Source organism: Rhincodon typus, chromosome 24, assembly GCF_021869965.1.
Source record: "Rhincodon typus isolate 14 chromosome 24, sRhiTyp1.1, whole genome shotgun sequence".
Classification (NCBI taxonomy): domain Eukaryota; kingdom Metazoa; phylum Chordata; class Chondrichthyes; order Orectolobiformes; family Rhincodontidae; genus Rhincodon; species Rhincodon typus.
In genome coordinates this window covers 9537758-9557999 of record NC_063355.1, presented here as the reverse complement: position 1 = coordinate 9557999, position 20242 = coordinate 9537758, and the positions used below count along the sequence as shown (strand labels likewise).

Genomic DNA, 20242 nt, shown 5'->3' with positions numbered 1-20242 from the left:
CAAAAGACAATACACATTGCTAGGCTTACAAAACAAATCAAGTAGCCAAAAATAGAAACAAAGTTCAATAGGTGACATGGTACAGTCTCTGACTAACCTCAAAAGATGTTTATTACAGAATATGTAAAGACCTTCAGCATATGGAGCGCATGAGTCTATTTTCACCAAAGTCTACCATCTGTCATGATGAATGCTTCAAGAACTATAAGGAAGTTAAGATACCCAACCTAGTGAGAATAAGAAGCAGCTAAGTAGTGTCTAGATTTCAGCTAGGAACTTAGTTAATCTTAACTCAAGCATGACTATCAGTGTGTAAAATGTACATCCTGTCACTGTGACGGTCCCTTCTGTTTACGATATGTCAATAACCTCTCAGCATCTCAGGTTCCTCGGTATGTAACATTCTAATTCATCAGCTTGGCAGACAGTCCACCTCACACTCACTCATTGTTAGGGCAGATACACAGACCAACCTTCTGTAGTTTCTGCTGGGATTCAGCTGCTTTCCGCCTATACTCATCTGCTGTAATTCGAGTATCCCGGAGTTCAGACTCATAGAGGTCAGCCCGTCGACGGGCAGCAGCAAGATCCTCTTCCAGCTGTCGTACAGTTACCTCCATTTCCTCCATTTGAGCATGGAACTCCTGTTAAAATTAGGAGAAAGGAAGCACAAAGGCTAGTGGAGTGCAGAAAGGAGAACAGCATCCTCAAATCACTCAGAAATGTTGATAACTAGTTAAAAAGTACAGATTTAAATTTTAAAAAAAAGACCCTCACCCCTTTGTAAAAGATGAAAACAGAAGTTCAACACAAAAGCAAATTACTATAAATGCTAAGAATCTGTAATAAAACAGATAATGATGAAAATAAATCAGCAGATTTGGGAGCAGGTATAAAGGTTAAAACAGAATTAATTTCAGGCATTTGAACTTTCATGAGAAGCTCAAAATAGATTTTAAAGTGGTCACGTTTGTAGACTAACTAATTTTAAGAGTAACCAACTCTTGTACTAACACAAAACAAACATCCTTACGAGGAATTTGAATAGCCCATCAAGCTACAGTTAACACTTTTATGCAAATAATGATGGCATCCCAAACACCAAGCAAACCAGACAGAATAACCATTCTTTCCTAGTAATCATACTTGTGAAGGTGTATAATTTTCATCTTGGAAGCTAACTTCTATGTGCAAATAACAAATGTCTGTATTGGTTGTTTTGTGGTCCCTAGTTTCCCCCTGCTGAACGTGAATCTAATCAAAAAGAGCACTTCTCATATTTTCATATCAGAGCAGACAGCTTACTCAGATGAAACACACGTATTTTAAGAAATCTAACATTACATTCATTCTATGGGCTCATGGAGTCACTTAGTGCACTGCATTTAGTAACAGAGTGACAAGTATTATTTCGTGTTCTCTCCACTTCCTTAATTTCACTATTATTGTAATTAGTAAATTTTGATTATGTGCATTATGTACCATCTGCAATCAGAAGCATGTAGAGACAGAAGAAGTGTGGAATTTGATGGGGAGAAGTGAAAGTTGCAATAGAGTCCTGTCAGATTGTTTGTTGAAAGAAGTTCCAGGTTTAACTGTAATAGCGCTATGACAGGTTTTCAGACAGATGATAGACAGTATCAGTTAGAGAAGCTTAAACATTTGGAATATGATTGTAAATTGTGTAAAAATAATAACAGTTAAGTGAGAGGAGAGATAGGAGACAAAGCCTAGTCCAAGAATAGAAATGTAAGAAAGCAAGTTGAGAGACATCTAATTAAAGTACCACTGGCAGATAGAGCCATTATTGGGAATGGGCCTGGGAGAGAGATGGAAAGTTGCAGCAGGAATACACCTATGGGAGAACAAGACAATTCAGCACTTCAAAAGTGAGGTTAAAATCAGATCAGCCATGATCTTACTGAATGGCAGAGGAGGCCCAAAGGCTCAAATTGATCCACTCTTGCCATATGACATTGGTTTAGGGTTATTAAAGGAGACAGGAGAACACTTTTGTATACACTGATTAGCAGGGTGGAAGAAGCAGATTCAGTTATGGTGTTTGAAGGGGAATTGAATAAACATTTGAAGACTTTTTAAAAATTGCCGGATTATTGAAAAACAGCAGGGGGTGAGACAAGCTGAATTTTGGCTGTAGGCAACCAATTCTCTGTGTGCTTCTCAACCACAATCTATAATCTTCTGGCATGGCATATCCCTCACTCTACCATTACGATCAAGCTAGAGGAACAACCCTGGTTCCATGAGGACTATAGGAGAGCATGCCAGAAGCTACATCAGGAATACCCAAAAATGAGGTGCCAACCTGGTGAAGTTACAACACCAGGCTACATGCATGCTAGACAACAGAAGCATGCTACAGACAGATTTGAAATAATCCCACAACCAACAGATAGATAAAGATTGGCAGCCTGCCATATCTAGCCACAAATAATGACAGACAATTATACTATGCCCAGAAGTCAGCTCAAAAGCAGCTCCCTACTCAATGACGGGTGCGACCACCGCATTAATGCTAAAGACAAGGTTCAAGTTTTTGGCACTATCTCCAGCCAGCAGTGAATAATCAATCTTGACTTCCTCCCGAGGTCCTGACTATCACATATCCTAGCGTTCAGACAATTTGATTCATGCCACAAACTACCAAGAAATGGTTTCAAAGAAATAGACATAGCAGAGACTTTGCATTCTGACCCCAGCCCAAACGTGTACGAAAGATTTGTGCTCAAGAACCAACTACAGTCTTAGTCAAGTTGTTCCAGTGCAGCAGCAACATTGCAACCTAGTCAAGAATGTGGAAACGTGCCTGGGTATATCCTGTCTACCCAAACATCATTAAAATAGTAAAACTTGTTATTGACAGTGCCATCAAGCCACACATACTTAGCAACAAGCTGGTCAACTAAAGCTCAATTTGACTTCCATCCAAGCCATGTAGCTCCAGACCCCAATACAGCCTTCATTCAAACATGGACAAGAAGGCTGAATTTCAGAAGGGAGGGGAAAATAATTACCCTTGATATCAAGGCAGCAATTAACTGAATGTTACATCAGGGAATCCTAATAAAAGCAGAAGACAATGGGAATTGATGCAATACTCTCCATTATATGGAACTATCACACAAAGAGCAATGGTTGTGTTTACGGAAGTCAACCAACTCAGCCCTAGAACAATGCCAAAGGAATTCCAAAGGTGCGCACCTCTGATTCATTCCAAGTTATTTTAATCAATCTGTTTGGATATGTTATGAAACACATTCAGGGCATATGGAACTTGAACCTCGGCCTCTAGGCTCAGAGGGAGGAATGCTGCCACAGTGTGTCACAATTGATATTTTCTAATCAATCTGTTCAGAGATGTTATCATACATCTCTGCAGCTGGTGGGACTTGAACCCGGTCCTCCTGGTCCAGAGATAGGGACATTACCACTGCACCACAAGATCCCCAAGATGAACATTATTCATCGTACATATTTTTAACCTACCTGTTCAGACAGGATCATGGCATACCTCTGGAGCTGGTAGGATATGAATGAAGGTGTCCTGTTCCAGAGGTATGGACACTTCAACTGCACCACAAGAGTCATCAAATTCCTTAGGATAAATGTCCTAATCTCAAATATCTGAGCTGCTTTATCAGTGAAGTTTGTTACCATTATATAAGGAAGAAGTGGAGTTGATGGCTCCACAATGTTGTTTCTCTGCGAATGCTTTATGCAGTGAAAAAAAAAACTGAAAAAAAAACCCACAGATGCTGTATATCAGAAACAAAAATGGAGCCTGCTGGAAAAGCTCAGCAGGTCTGGCAGCATCTGTGAAGAGAAATCAGAGTTAACATTTCGGGTCTGGTTCTGAGGAAGGGTCACTGGACCTGAAACGTTAACTCTGATTTCTCTTTACAGATGCTGCCAAACCTGCTGATCTTATCTCATGAAGCAGTCCAGGCTGCCATGCAGCACGATTGGACATCATTCAGTACTGGGTTCATGTGTGCCATGAATATTACTTGCTATTTATGTACCAAGCAATAATCATCTTCAACATGGAGTCCAACCACCACTTGATGTTTAATGGATTACCAACAACAGCCTGAGTGTTACCATTGTCTAAAGACTTAAAACTAACCAGCCACCCAAATACTGCATGTGCAACAGTAGCTCAGAGCAGAAGTATTTTGTGGCAAACTACTCATCTCTGGATTCCTTAAAGCCTTTCCATTACTCACAAGGCACAAGTCAGGCATGTGATGAAATAATCTCTACTTGATTAGATAAGTGCACCTCCAACTAAACCCAGGAAGCTTGACACCATCCACAAAGCAGCTTGCTCATTGGTACCTTAATAACCACCATAAACACGCACACCCTCTGCCATTGGAGTGCCACGGCTACGGTGTACATCGTGTATAAGAACTACTTGAACAACTTGCCAGAGTTCCTTTAACAGAACCTCAAGTCCCAACAATCTGATCCATTAGGGATAAGGGCAGCAGGTGAATGTAAATGCCACCACTTAAGTCTCCCTCTAAATCACATACTCTCCTGACATGGAAGGGTAATTGCTGTTCCTTCATAATCGCTAAGTCAAAATCCACGAGCCCTCTGCCTAATAGCACGGTGGGAGTATTTTCATTCAAGAGACAGCAGCAATTCTACAAGGTGGATCACCACACCACCTTCTCCTGGACAACTGGCGACTAGCAATAAATGCTGACCTCACCAGCAATAGCTATGACCACAAATTCACAAAAAAAAAATTAAGAACTACTCCCAGATTAAACAGCAAAAAGAAACTCACAACAATAGGACCCTCTCTTCGATTTTGAGATATAAAAGATAGTTTCCATTAACAAAGTGCTGAATATTTTTAGGGAGCAGTGTATAAGTAAAATTTCCAAATTTTTATTTAGCAGGTTCAAGTGTTGACTTTGATGTTGCTATGGCTACTAGTGCACAAGTTTGTTACTATAGTAACCAGGACTTGAAAATGCAAGTAAAACATGAGAGGACTACACAATTTGAAACTGCAGCTGATACAACACTGCAGTTCGTTCATTTTCAGCTGTGCCTGGAAATAAAATTCCGGCCCATAAACAATGATCATGATATACCCTGCTTCCCAAAAAAAAAAGAGTTGACAGGAGTTGAACTGGGTCACAATGCCAAACTTGGAGGTCAGGCAGCACATTGGAAGTTAGATTAGCTCTGTTCTGCAATTGATTACGGAGAGTTAAAACTGAGAACAAACCTATTCAATATGCAAAGTATATAGAAAAGTAAATTTCATACAAACTAGCAATTCTAAAACATATGAGTAGAGGAAAAGCAATTGATACAGCATGTTACAGTCTCCACAGAGGCAGATAATTTAAGGAAAGATGTGCTCATTTACAATTGAAAAGGATGATGCATCAATATTTAACATTTTAACCTTTCATGATATCGTGATCATAAAAAGATCTGAAGTAGTGCTTTTCTTCTGTAGGCAATATACTTTAAAATAAAGAAAAGAATGATTCGTTTTGACTCATCACGTCAGTCTCCACAGAATTACAATTAATTTAACAAACAATTCATATTTGCTCCTTGTTTTCAATTGTTTGATTCTTTATATTTTCCTAACAGATACCTTCTGAGTACATTCTCTCACTACAAGGGTTACACGATAGATTTCTTTATCTAGCTCAGACCCAGGCAAATCTTCCAGCCTCTCATAACTCCATATGAACTTAGACCTTCAATCTGAGCACAAGCAATCTACCACTTTCTGCGTGATAAAGACAGAGTAAGCATTTCAATGATGTTTTTCTCTCTCTTTCTCTCAACATCTCACATGGCTGAAAACCACACCAGATTAACCCATAAACCCTGCCGTGAGAAATATTTCTGGGTTTAAAAGGAAGACCATTGTGGCAGTTGCAATCACTTGCTAAAGAGTATGATTGACATAGAATTTTCATGGTGGCCACTGGTCATAGATTCTGTGGTTCCTTGCGTAGCTGATGAGGCCAATCCTAGAGCAACATCTCCGACTACACATTTGGCTGGTGTTTCTTGGAGGTGGAATTAGTCCTTGGCTGTGAGATCATCGGCTTTCCTTTCTCTGGTCCCTTTTCCATGCTTGCTGTCGCCAATGGATGTTCTCGAAGAATTGCTTCCCTTCATACAGAAATGTCCTCCAAATCGGTTTCTTCTAAACAAGGGTCTCCCATGCGTTGATATCTGTGTTGCATTTCTTGTGAAAATTTCCAGGGAATCTTTATAACCTTCCTTTGTTCTCTTCATTCATGTGTCTTCCTTCAGCTAAATGAGGATGATTTGCTTTGGCAGTCAGAACTCAGGCATCCTAAACACTTGGCTGGCCCAGCAGTGTTGGTTTTGGATGATAATGGCCTCGATACTGGTGCTATTAGCTGCTTCAATGACGCTGTTAGTATGCCTGCCCTAGAATCTATCTCAATCAGCATTGATAGATGCCAGCTCAAGACCCTTGACGAGTACTCTATGTAGTTCAAGTTTCGGAGCCAAATTGAAGAGTCAGAAGAATGACTACCATATACACAAGGATCTTGGTGTCAGCATGGATGTCATGGCCATTGAAGATTTTCATACTTAGGCATGTAAAGGTGGCACTCACAGACTGAATCTCTGCATCAATATCAGCCTTAGATGAGAGGCAGCTCCCCAGTTAAAGGAAATGTTCCATAGTTAGGAGGATTTCTTGGTTGAGCTTAATGGGGGTGTGGACCAGAACTTGACCTCTGATGGGCTGGTAAAAGATAGGAGTCTTGCTGCGGTTGAGGCTGTGAGGCCATTTCTTTGGTATGCTTCTGGGAAGGCCTTAATTGAGGCTTGAAGATTCTCTTCCATGACAGCAGAGATGCCATTGCCATTCACATGCTGAAGTTCTACAAGTGAGGTCAGCGTTGTTTTCTTCTCGAATTTCAACCGGTTGAATTTGAAAAGTTTCCATCCATCCTGTGGACCATGTCCACATCACTGGGAAGCATGTTCTTGACAAGATGAAGAATGGTGGTGATGAAAATGGAGCAAACAGTTGAGAACACATCCCTGATTAGCCCTGCCTTGACCGCAACGGATTGTCATATGACACCGGCACTATAGCACTTCCCCACATTTGGAAAACATGGGATCAGAAATAATATTGCTGAGAAGATTTAATTACAGAGATGGGCCAAATGTAAGACAGATTTGGACATCTAGGAAAATTTTTTGAGATACAGAAAAGCTTCCAAATTATAGATATTTTCTTGTCAACCTGTTCAGAGATTTTATTTCACACTTCTTAAGCATGTGGGACTTGAACTCAGGCATTGTGGGCTGGAAGTGGGACACTAATATTGCACCACAAGAGTCCTAGCTTCCAAATTATATACTAAATCAGAAGCTGATTAAGTACGCACATATCTATACACAATTGGGAAAACAACTCACAAGCAGTAAAAGAGGCAACAGATACTTCTGAAGTGGTACTGAAAGCCTTCAAGAATTATTTAAATCTTAGAACTAATAAAATTCTTGAAAGAGCAAGGTTTAACAGAAGAGTTCACCATCCAAGGAAATCCATTGTTTATTTCATTAATGATTTCTACAGATTAGGGGAGAAATTCAATAATCATGACTTGAAATTGAAACTTAAAAGAGACAGCATTGGTGTAGGATTTGCTGACAAATCTTTGTCAGATGTTTTCCTGTGTAAAACAAATCCGAGTCTAGAACAAGCCATTCAGAAGATGAGTGAAGCAGAAATCTGCAGCGATATAGACTGGAGAGAAGATCAACCCTGGCAATGGAGACCAACAAAGACTATTCAATTCTTAAGATACAAAACCACAAAAGACAAGTGAGAAACCAGTACAGTGATTAGGACAAGCACTAAACAAAGAAATCTCACAGGCACAGATAGTACTCTGCAACTAAAAGTGAACATCTCTTCTGGAAATGATCTAGTGTGGAAGGTAATGTGCAGACGTGGGACACAATTTCAGAAAAGCAAAGAAATCAAATAGCAACCCATGCAAGAGCTTAATACAGTAAATCAACCTACAACAGAAGAAAGAACTAAAGTACTCCTAGAGGAAAAGAGGTGAGCCAAACCTTACACTTTGGCAGCTGATATTTACGTCAATGGTCAAGATAGACAATGGTACAAACCTTATAATATTATCAGAGAATGAGCCATTATTAAGCCAACAACAGTCCACCTACATGGTGCAAGAGGCAAAGCATTTAACATACAAACATATGAAATAGGGACTAGCTTAGTTTGGGATTACGTTCGGCATAGACTGGTTGGACCAAAGGGCTTGTTTCCATGCTGTGTGACTCTACAATTCTATAAGTAGACTATTTGTCCCCTACAGCCTATTCTGCCTTTCCATGGGATCAAAGGCGGATCAGTTTATGTTTTGAATTCCACATTCCCATCTAACCCCAATAACCCTGGACTTCCCTAACTAACAAGAACCTATCTAATAAAATAAAACAAAGAGCTGCAGAAGCTGAAGATCTGAACCAAAACAGAAAGTGCTGGAGAGAATCAGCAGGTCTGGCAACATCAGTGGAGAGAAAGGCAGATAATTTTTCAAGTCCAGAGACTTTTGGTTAGAACTGAAAGCAACAGGGAAATGGTGCTATTTATGTTGATGATGGCAGGTGGGGGGAAAGGAGTAAGTCAAATAGATGGAGACAGTGCCCACAGAGAGGAAAAACAAAGTGATTGCTGATGATAAACTGGGAGGGAGATAAATGCTGAATGGGTGCCGATGGAAAGTGTAAATAGTTAAAAATGGATTGGCTGTGCTGGGAGCAATCCATTTGGAACAGGACTTAGTGGTATGGGAGTGGGTAATGGATCTCAGCAGAAGGTGAAGTATTGTTCCTCAAGCTTGTGTTGAGCTTTGCTGGGGCCCTGCTGCAGGCCTGAGACAGAAATTTCTAGCTGCTTTCAGTTCTGAAGAAAGTTCACTGAACTCGAAACACTAACTGCTTTTTCTCTGTACACATGCCACCAGATCTGCTCAGTCTCTCTACCACTTTATTTCTGTTTAGGAATTTATTTACCTCAGTTTTAAAATATATGATGACATCACTTGCATTGCCTTCCATAATAGACATCCTTCACACCTACCCTGTCAAGACAATTTAGGATTTTATTTATCAATCAAGTTGCCTACACTTTTCTAAACTCCAGCAGATGCAAGCCTAGCCTGTCCAATCCTTCCTTGTAAGACAACTCACCCTCTACAGGTATTAGTCAAGTAAACTCAGAACATCTTTAGCAATCTGTAAATAGGGTGACCGAATACTGTGTGCACTACTCCAGATGCTATCTCACCAGTGCCCTGCATACCTTAAGCATAACCTCCCTACTCTTGTATAAACTAAAACGAAGAACTGTGGATGCTGGAGACCTGAAACAAAAACAGAAATTTCTGGAGCAACTCAACAGGTCGGCAGGATCTGTGGGGAGAAAAGATTTATTATTTCAAGTATGGTGATTCTTCATCAGAACGGAAGAAAAGAGATGTAAAAGGGGTGTAAATTAAAGTGCGAAAGGGAAAGAATTCTTTTTGCTAAGTGCAAGTAAACAAGACACAAACATGACATAGCTGGGCATGGTGGGGTTGGGGGTTGTGGGGGGAGATGGTGGATGTAAGAAAATGGAGAACAGACATAATGCAGTTAGATTCTGGAATTAATAAATTTTATATTGAGACCTTGAGGCTTTCAAGTACTGAGCAGAAAATAAGATGCTGCCCCTTGAGCTCACATTGTTGCTTCATTGGAACATTGTAGCTGGTGCAGGACAGAAATATTAGCGTAAAAGCAAGGTCCTTGTGGCTTCCGACTCAAAAGATGGTGGCAACAACCTTCATCACAACAGCATCTCACACAGCAACACGGCCGGCATGGTCATACAACAGGAATAATTGGTTGGCCTCACATCATGGATTACATCTTCCACCTAATGGGGTTTGAACATGACACAGATAAGAAAAAAATTTTCTTTGGTCTCCTGGTCTCAAATTCCACGCTTCTTTGATCTATATCCAGCCTCTCCCATGTAGAGTGACAATAACTCTTCAAAATTTCTCTTTGGGGAGAACTTTGCACAATCTATCAAACAAAATGGAATTACTTGTGAACTTCTTCCTTTTATGACCAGTCATCTTGAAAAGAATGTTTCCATTTTCCCATCATTTGGCAACAATCTTGCTCACTGGCATATTGAAGTTGCATATTGTTGCATCCATATTTTCAATAGAGGCCAATCATTTGTGAATCTTCCCTCTATCTCAGATGGCAAAACAGTGGAATTTGATTTCCTTATTCTGGAGATCACATGACAGACGCTGCGAAATTTTTATGTTCTGACAGAGTACTAAATTGTGCCTTTTCATGAATGTTGTCCACGATCTGGCACTAAGCTTGAACTCTGAAATATCAATATTCTTCACTTCTGAAGTGTACAGTCTGATGGCTCCACAAGTGGTAACATGACCATTTTGAGAATGTATGTTAGCTCATTCTACCAATTATTTCTCCAGTTTAAATTGAGCGCCATACTTGCTATTCTTGCACTAAGACCTAGAGATCAATAAGATAACATAGTACACAAGTATTGGCGACGGGCTGGGAGATGCCAGTGTATTATATTATGTTTTCAACTACTAAACCATCATAATTACCAGCAGGCAACTAATAATTAAACCACAATCCAATCCCCGAATGCCTAGTGTCAACACTTACATGAAGTTTGTGGAAAAACAATGTCTTTTTAAGCTAAAGGTCATGAAGCCAACTATGACATATGGGATAACAAGGTGTAGAGCTGGATGAACGCAGCAGGCCAAGCAGCATCAGAGGAGCAGGAAAGCTGACGTTTCGGGACTGGACCCTTCTTCAGAAAGAGGGTCTGAAGAAGGGCCCAGACCCAAAACATCAGCTTTCCTGCTCTTCTGATGCTGCTTGGCCTGCTGCGTTCTTCCAGCTCCACACCTTGTTATCTCAGATTCTCCAGCATCGGCAGTTCCCACTATCTATGACATATGGGGTAAGGTTGCCTTCCAGTTATTGCAATGCTTGCTAAGTTGATGGAAGACTAAATACTAATAAGTTCCTTCAGGCACACAGCGTACATTTACTGAGCATGGAGCCGAGTAGGAGACATGGGCAGAAATTTGTGCATTGTCTAGTCAAAAACAATAACTCAGTATTGAAGACAGCACTTGCCTTTAAAGGACAAATCTGGCCAAGACAATCACAAACAAATGGCCTTATACCAACTGATGGTAAAAGATGGTAAAAGAAGCCACTAAACAATGTACTGGAAGTGTACCATCTGCAACACAGCAAAATTTTAACTATACAATCAGAATAAGGGTAGTTGGATTGGGAAGAGAATTGGGGTCTTCTTTTGAAACTAGTTTATAGATAGATCTTGGAAATTCTTATGATACAATTCAACTTCCAAATAGCCTTCATCATATTCCAGATAAAAAACACTTCTTAAAAAAAAATCACGAAAACCCAGGATAGCTGTGGTATTCAATTTAAAACCAGATTAGATAGGGAAAATGAAACAAGGTGTGCAGATCAGAGTGCACTAGTGTGTGAAGTAATGTCAGAGTAGCATAGAGAACATTGAAGAAATGAAAGATGTTGAATGGAGTAATGCAAGGGTCACTGCATGGACCTCTATCATTTTATTTCCATGTGTGACCTTCATTCAGAGGTAGTTGCGTGTTTTCACTTTGCTTCAAACAAGTATGGCTGTTACTTCCAGTGGTGACTCAAATCATCAATGGATAGGAGGGTTGGTTGACTAGTAGAAAACAAAGAGTAGGGGTAAATGGGTGCTTTTCTGGTTGGCGGTCAGTGGCTAGTGGTGTGCCTCAGGGATCAGTATTGGAGTCGCAATTGTTTACAATTTACAGAGATGATTTGGAGTTGGGGACTAAGTGTGGTGTGTCACAATTTGCAGATGACACTAAGATGAGTGGTAGAGCAAAGTGTGTAGAAGACAATGAAAGTCTGCAGAGGGATATAGATAGTCTAAGTGAGTGGGCAAAGGTCTGGCAGATGGAGTACAATGTTGATAAGTGTGAGGTCATCCATTTTGGTAGGAATAACAGCAAAATGGACTATGTTTTAAATGGTAAAAAATTGCAGCACGCTGCTGTGCAGAGGGACTTGGGTGTCCTTGTGCATGAATCGCTAAAAGTAGGATTGCAGGTGCAGCAGGTAATTAAAAAGGCAAATAGAATTTTGTCTGTCATTGCTTGAGGGATGGAGTTTAAAAACAGGGAGGCTATGCTGCAGCTGTATAGGGTCCTGGTGAGGCCACACCTGGAGTACTGTGTGCAGTTTTGGTCTCCTTACTTGAGAAGAGATATACCAGCACTGGAGGGGGTGCAGAGGAGATTCACTCAGTTGATTCCAGAGTTGACAGGGTTGGATTATGAGGAGAGACTGAGTAGGCTGGGATTATACTCATTGGAATACAGAAGAATGAGGGGAGATCTTATAGAAACATGTAAGATTATGAAGGGAATAGATAAGGTGGAGGCAAGGAGGTTGTTTCCACTAGCAGGTGAAACTAGGACTAGGGGACATAGCCTTAAAATAAAGGGAAGCAGATTTAGGACTGAGGTCAGGAGGAACTTCTTCACCCAAAGGGTTGTGAATCTGTGGAATTCCCTTGCCCAGTGAAGCGGTTGAAGCTACCTCGCTGAACGTTTTTAAGGCAAGGCTAGATAAATTTTTGAACAGTAAAGGAATTAAGGGTTATGGTTAGCGGGCGGGTAAGTGGAGCGGAGTCTCAAAAAGATCAGCCATGATCTTATTGAATGGCGGGGCAGGCTCGGGGGCCAAATGGCCTACTCCTGCTCCTAGTTCTTATGTTCTTATCAACAACAGTATTGATGAGGTTAGATTACCCGTGAGGTAGGGGGTGGTTAGTTCAGTTGGCTGGTTCACAATGCAGAGTGATGCCAACAGCACAGTTCAACTCTTGCACCAGCCAAGGTCGTTGTGAAGGTCCCATCTGCTCAACCTTGCCCCTAGGTTAAACTCATTACCAGTTGTGTCTCTCAAATTTAAGAGCAGTCCGATGGTCCCCTGGGACTATGGTGACTTTACCTTTGCCCATGATTTCATAAAATGTTTCAAGCCAAACCTTCAGCCATCAAGTCAAAAAATATTATATCATAGAATCTTTATTTAAGATGGGTAGTATCAATTACGTGTTCCATTAATCAACCATTTTGAAAATCTTTACTGTCTATATAAATCAAATCAAATTTACAGCCACCATACTTACAAACTTTTCATCAACTTAATTAGCCAGCCAGTGGTTCATAAAATGAGTTCAACAGAATGACATAGAACTTCAGGAAGGACAAGACCATATTATCAAGGACAATTTGAAATAAATTAATCAGGATTAGATTTTCATATTCCTTTTAGCTGGAACAGGGCAGATGAGGCTTTCTGTACAGAAATATTGAAGACTGCAATAGTTATAGTGGGTGCCCTAAGAGAACCTGGCATCATGCTGAAGGTATTTGCAAATTATGAAATTTCTCAAGACAGCAAATTAATATTTTGGCAGACTATCAGATTACAATTTCTTCCATTTTGCAAGTATCAAGAACTGCAAACTATTTCAGAAGATGAGAGAGACACATTAGCCACCAATTTCTGTAAACACACCTTTAAGTACATATGATTTCGAAGGTATTATCTTATAGAGCAAGGAAATGTAAGGCATCGCTTAAATGCTACATTTCAAGTCATTTCCAAATACACATCCTTTACTGTACTAAGAAACGACTTTCAAGCATGTCTCTGCCCTTTAAGACAAAATATTAATAGTGAAAAACAATAGGCAAGCAGTCCAGCATTTGCCATAGATTTCACCTGTGTTGAACAAATGCCCAGTCACTATAAACAATGTACTAACCAGACTTGTACTTAAATGTAACCTACAAAGTGTTTGCAAATTATGAAGACGTTTTATCATCAGGCTGCATCTTGCCCCAAGGTTAGGAATATAGACTGGAATTGCAGACAGAAGTAAACTTTGGGTCTTCCTTAGAGGTCTTAGTTTATTAATTGGACCCTGAATATTGTTATTTCTAATGCTGTGTTTGCTGCCACGACAATCTCACCAATCAAGCAGTCACTGTGACTGTGCACTGCTAGCGATGCTACAGATAGCTTCTGCATTCAAGAAAAGTACCACCCGTAACATTAAATAAATAAAATGTATTTTAACAAGTGCACCAACAAAATGCCATTTTGCGACTGTTTCATATCAATTCAAACCAATTCAATTCAAATCTCAGGATTGCAATTTGGTTGCTGCCCTACTCGAACTTGGCCGCCTTGTTTGCTATTTCCCTGGTCATCCGGCTGCCAATGCTTCATTGACTGTGTTTCTCATTACACTCTTCCCTTGCTATTTGTTATTGTCTGTAAGGAAGTAGGGTGCCCATTATGGTGGAGGCAGTGAGGAACTGGGAGCGGGAAGGCCAGGGACGTAGGGTGGCAAGCATGCAGCCAGGATGGTACTAAATGGGACTGAGCAGTCATCAGGTGCAGAATGATATCAGCAACAACATGTACGTGTCTATTGGCAGAATGGGTGCAAACTTGCAGTTCCACATACAATGACATATGCAGCACTAACGTCCTGACCCAGTGGAGTGGCAGGAGATGCGTTATACTCCTAATGCTAATCCAATTGCAACTGTCAAGCCACTAATTATGCATGTAAAGCCTGGAAGAGATTCAGATAATTAGTGATACATAATTTTGAAGAAAATAACAATTCTTCATTCTAACTAAAATTCAAACTGTTACTAGGTATTAAAATAAAATCTTTAGGAACTTTTAAAAGACAAGTGCATACATTTTTCTTATCAAGTTATATCTTGCTGCAATTGCCTGTCTCGCAGTAATGATCTGCATTTAGGTTGGAACTAGATGATCAGCTTCTTGTATCTATCACAGACTAAAGAAGTTCTTCCAGTGCACAGAACCGTCAGCAAGTAAGGAAAGATACAATGGAATATAATGAACACTCTATCATTTAATTGAATTGTTAGCTGACTCTCATCCAGACCTTTGATATAATTAATGCCTCAATAGTCAAAACAGATTGGTCCTCGAGAAAGCATTCAATATCCAGTTGATGTGTAAATGAAGCAAATGGGCAGTCCACTTATAGGAGACATTCATGAAGCCAACTCATGTTAATATCCAGATTTTTCAGTTTATAGTCTCTATACAGAGATCTTGTGGCACAGTGGTAGTGTCCCTACATCTGAGCCAGGAGGTCCAAGTCCAACCAGTCCAGAGGTATGTAATAAAATTTCTGAACAGGTTGATTAGAAAATATCTACAATCTCACCGCCAACCTTTGTGTCATAAGACAATCTGTCTGACAATAAAGCTTAGATGAGCCATAATTTGCTCTAGTTAAAACAGATAAAGACCAAACCCATTGTATATGTGTCCCTACAAAATTATGACTTTCATACCTTAAATCACTAATTGCATTCTCTTTCACCTCCACTGTCTCATTCTAAATTAGACTCTCCATAATTTTACCATTCATGACAAACTCATTGTCAATTCCATATTGAGTCATACAGCAGGGAAATAGACCCTTTGGTCCAACTCATCCATGCACACCAAGTTTCGTAAACTAAACTAAACTAGTCTCACCTGCCTGCATTTGGCCCATATCCCTGCAAACCTTTCCTATTCATGTACCTACCCAAATGTCTTTTAAATGTAACTGTACCTGCATCTACCAGTTCCTCTGGCATTTCACTCCACATACGAACAACCCTGTGTGAAAAAGTTGTCCCTCAGGTCTCTTTAAATCTTTCACCGCTCACCTTGAAAATATGCCCCCTAGTTTTGAACTCATCCACACTAGGGAATAAACCTTTGCTATTCACTTTATATATGCCCCACATGGTTTTATAAACCTCTACAAAGGTCACCCTCAATCTCCTACGCTTCAGTGAAAAATGTCTCAGCCTCTCCTTGTAACTCAAGCCCTCTAGTTCTGCCAGTATCCTAGTAAATCGTTTCTGAACCCTCTCCAATTTAATATTATCCTTCGTATAGCAGGGCAACCAGAACTGTACAGAGTTCTTCAAAAACGGTCTCACCAAAGTCCTTTACAACCTCAACATGACATCACAACTCATAAACTCAATGGTCTGAGCAATGAAGGCAAGCGTGCTAAACGCCTCCTTAACCACCTGGTCAACTTGTGATGTAATTTTCAAAGAAATAAGTACCTGAACCCCTAGGACTCTCTGTTCGACAACAATACGCAAGGCCCTACCATTAACTGTATAAGTCCTGCCCTGGTTTGTTTTAAATACTTCATATTTATCAAATTAAACTCCATTTGCCACTCCTCAGCCCACTGGCCCAAATCATCAAGATCCCTTTGTAATCTTGTATAACCTTCTTCCCTGTCCACTATATCACCAATTTTGGTATCACCCGGAAACTTACTAACCACACCTCCTAAATTCTCATCCAAATCATTTATACAAATGACAAACAAAAGTGGACCCAGTATCAATCCCCGCAGAATGCCACTGGTCACAGGGCTTCAGTTTGAAAACCAACCCCACCACCACCCTTTGTCTCCTACCGTCAAGCCAATTTCATATCAAATTAGCAATCTCTCCCTGAATCCCACGTGATCTAGCTTTACTAACCAGTTTACCACATGGAACCTTGTCTAAGGCTTTATTAAAGTCCATATAAACAACGTCAACCACTCTGCCCTGAATCATTTTGGTTATGTCCTCAAAAAAATTCAATCAAGTTTGTGAGATACGATTTCCCACACACAAATCCATGCTGACTATCCCTAATCAGTCCTTGCTTCTCTAAATGCATGTTAACCCTGTCTCTCAGAATCCCCTCCAACAACTCACCTATCATTGATGTCAGAGTCACAGGGCTATAGTTCTCATGCTTCTCTTTACAGCCTTTCTTAAATAAAAGCTTAACATTAGTCACCAACCAGTCCTCCGGCACTTCACTAGTGGCTGTACTTCACCAGTGGCTGTAGATGATACAAATATCTCTGTGAGGGGCCCTATAATTTCTTCCCTAACTTCCCACTTTGTCCTGGGATACGCTTGATCAGGTCCCAGAGATTTATCCAACTTTATGTTTTTTAAGGCCTCCAGCACTTGCTCTTCTGTAATGTGGACTGTTTCTAAGACATCAATATTTATTTCCCCCAAGTTCCCTAACCTCTATTTCATTCTCCACAGTAAAAACTGACGCGAAGTATTCATTTAGTATCTCTCCCATCTACTGTGGTTTCACCCGTAGATGACCTTGTTAATCTTTAAGGGGCCCTATTTTCTCCCTAGTTGCTCTTTTGCTTTTAATGTACTTGTAGAATCTCTTTGGATTATCCTTAACCTTATCTGCCGAAGCTATCTTGTATCCCATTTCTGCCTCCTGAGTTCCCTCAAAGAATGCCTCTACACCGCTCATACTCTTCAGGAGATGCACTTGATCCCTATTGTCTATACCTAACATATGACTCCTTCTTGACCAGAGCCTCAATATCTTTATTCATCCATTGTTCCCTACTCTTACCAGCCTTACCCTTTACTCTAACAGGAACATGATGCCTCTGAACTCTTGTTGTCTCACTTTTGAAAGCCTCCCACTTGCCAGTCATCCCTTTACTTGCATACAGTCTACTCAAATCAACTGCTGAAAGCTCTTTCTCATATCATCAAAGTTTGCTTTACTCCAATTAAGAACTTTAACATTTATCCAAGGCCTATCCTTTTCCATAACTATTTTAAAACTATTTGAATAATGATCAGTGGTCCCAAAGTGCTCCCCCCCTAACACTTCAGTCATCTGCCCTACGTTATTTCTCAACAGAAGGTCAAGTTTTGCTCCTTCTTTAGTATTTTTGATAATAAAACTTTTCTTGAACACTTAAATTCCTCACCATGCCTGACAAATTTATTATAATTCTTTGAAGATGTAACAAGGAAGACTGATAAAGGAGAAGCAGTGATGTAATATATTTGGATTTCCAGAAGGTGTTTGATTGCGTGCCACATATTAGGCTACTGAATAAAATTAGACCTCATGGAGATGAGAATCGTTATTTAAATACTTGGAGGATTGGCTAGCTAATAGAAGACAGAGGGTTGGGATGAGAGAATTGCAACCAGCAATTAGTGGAGAGCCACAGTGATCAGCGCAGGGGCCATAACTATTTTAAAAATATATTACTGACTGGATGAGAGTAGTGAATATATTATTGCTAATGCTGAAGATGACACAAAAACAGATAAAAGGCAAGTGGTGAGACACAAAGTCCCTAGAGGAATAGAGACAGATTAACTGAGCACAAGCCAGGCGTGTGATGGAACTCTCCCCCACTTAGGTGGATGAGAGCAGCTTCAATGACACTCAAAGCCTTATGCCATCCAGGACAAAGCTCACCAGGTTGGTACCATATCACTCCCTCAAATTACTGATTCCCAATAGCAGCAGCGTGTTTACCATATACAAAATGGACTGCAAAACTTCAAGGTTCATTAGACAAAACTTCCCAAACTCATGACCAGTACCATCTATAAGAATAAGGGCAACATATAATGGGAACACCGCTACCTACAAGCTCCCCTCCAATCTAATCACTATCCGGATATGGAAATGTATCGCTGTTCTTTGTGTGGCTAAGTCAAAATCCTGGAACCCCTTCCTGCCCTCCCTAACAACATTTTTACACCAAGTGGATTGTAGCGGTTCAAGATGGTAGCTCACTTCCACCTCTCAAGGGCAAATAAAGAACGATGGGCAATAAATGCTGGCCCAGCCTACCACGCCAGAACACAGAAGTGAATTTAAAAGTAAAGGCAGTATCGTGGCGCAGTGGTTAGCACTGCTCCCCTCAGTGCCAGGGACTTGGGTTCAATTCTATCCATGGGTGTTTCTGTGGAGTATGCACATTCTCCCAGTGACTGCGTGGGTTTCCTTCCACAATCCAAAAAATGCACAGGTTAGGTGGATAGACCATGGTAAATTGCCCATTGGTGTCCAAGGATGTGCAGGCTGGGTGGATTAGCATGGGAAATGTGGCATTACGGGGATTTTGGGGTTGCCGGGTCTGGGTGGAAAGTCCTTCGAAGGGTCGGCGCAGACTCAAATGGGCCAAATGCCTTCTTTCCTCACTGTATGGGTTCTGTGATTCTGAGAGTGGGCAGAAACTTGGCAGTTGGAATATAATGTGGAAAAATGTGAGTTTATGCACTTTGGCAGGGAGATTAGAGAAGCTGAATATTATTTAACTGGAAGAAGCTGCAGAAAGCTGGGAATCCATGTGTATGTATCATAAAAAGCTAGCATACAGATTCAGCAGGTAATCGGGGGACCAAATGGAAATGTTGGTCTTCATTTCAAAGGGAATGAAGTAGAAATATAGGCAAGTCTTACTAAAACTATATACACCACAGGTTAAACCACCAGAATACTGTGAACGGTTTTGGTCTCGTTATAGAAGGGAAAATTACTAGCACTGAAGGTGGACCAGAGTAGGTTTACTTGGCGATTCTCTTATGAGGAGAGTCGAGTAGGTTAGGTTTGTATACACTGTAGTTCAGAAGAATGATAAGCGACCATAGTGAAACATACAAGATTCTTAGAGGGCTTGGTAAGATAGATGTGTATGTAAGATAGAGGTTGTTTCTCTTATGGGGGAATCTAGGACTAGAAGGCATAATCTCAGAATAAAGGGTCACCTGGTTAGGACAGAAATGAGGAGGAATTTCTTGTCTGAAAGTAGTGAATCTATGGAAGTATATTCGAGGCTGAGACAGCCTTTTAATCTGTAAGGGAATCGAGGGTTTTGGGGAAAGGCAGGAAAGGGAAGTTGAGGATCATCAGGTCAACCACAATTTCATTGAATGGCAGAACAGAGTCAATGGGCTGAATGGCCTACTTCTGCACCTACGTCTCATGATCATATCTATATTCTCATATCTAGAACATTAACCTTTACGTTCAAGTAACTCCATGGTTTAACCAGTCATAACGCAGATTTATCTCAAAGGTTATCAAGATGTGTGACTAGCTTCCAGTATAAGCATTTGCACACCCATTATTTGATATTGAACAC

The 20242-nt window shown here is 40.5% G+C and overlaps 2 protein-coding genes across 3 annotated transcripts in view; one reads left to right on the top strand and one right to left on the bottom strand.

Moving 5' to 3' along the window:
- Positions 1-20242, top strand: part of bicdl1 (BICD family like cargo adaptor 1) — a 298028-nt gene that overhangs the window by 94507 nt on the left and 183279 nt on the right. The gene's annotated exons all lie outside the window — the stretch shown is intronic.
- cita (citron rho-interacting serine/threonine kinase a) overlaps positions 1-20242 on the bottom strand; it is a 147775-nt gene that overhangs the window by 49854 nt on the left and 77679 nt on the right. Inside the window, exon 14 of the mRNA XM_048611329.1 lies at positions 474-644. Within this exon, the coding sequence (XP_048467286.1) occupies positions 474-644 (171 nt within the window). The remainder of the gene's footprint in view (positions 1-473; positions 645-20242) is intronic.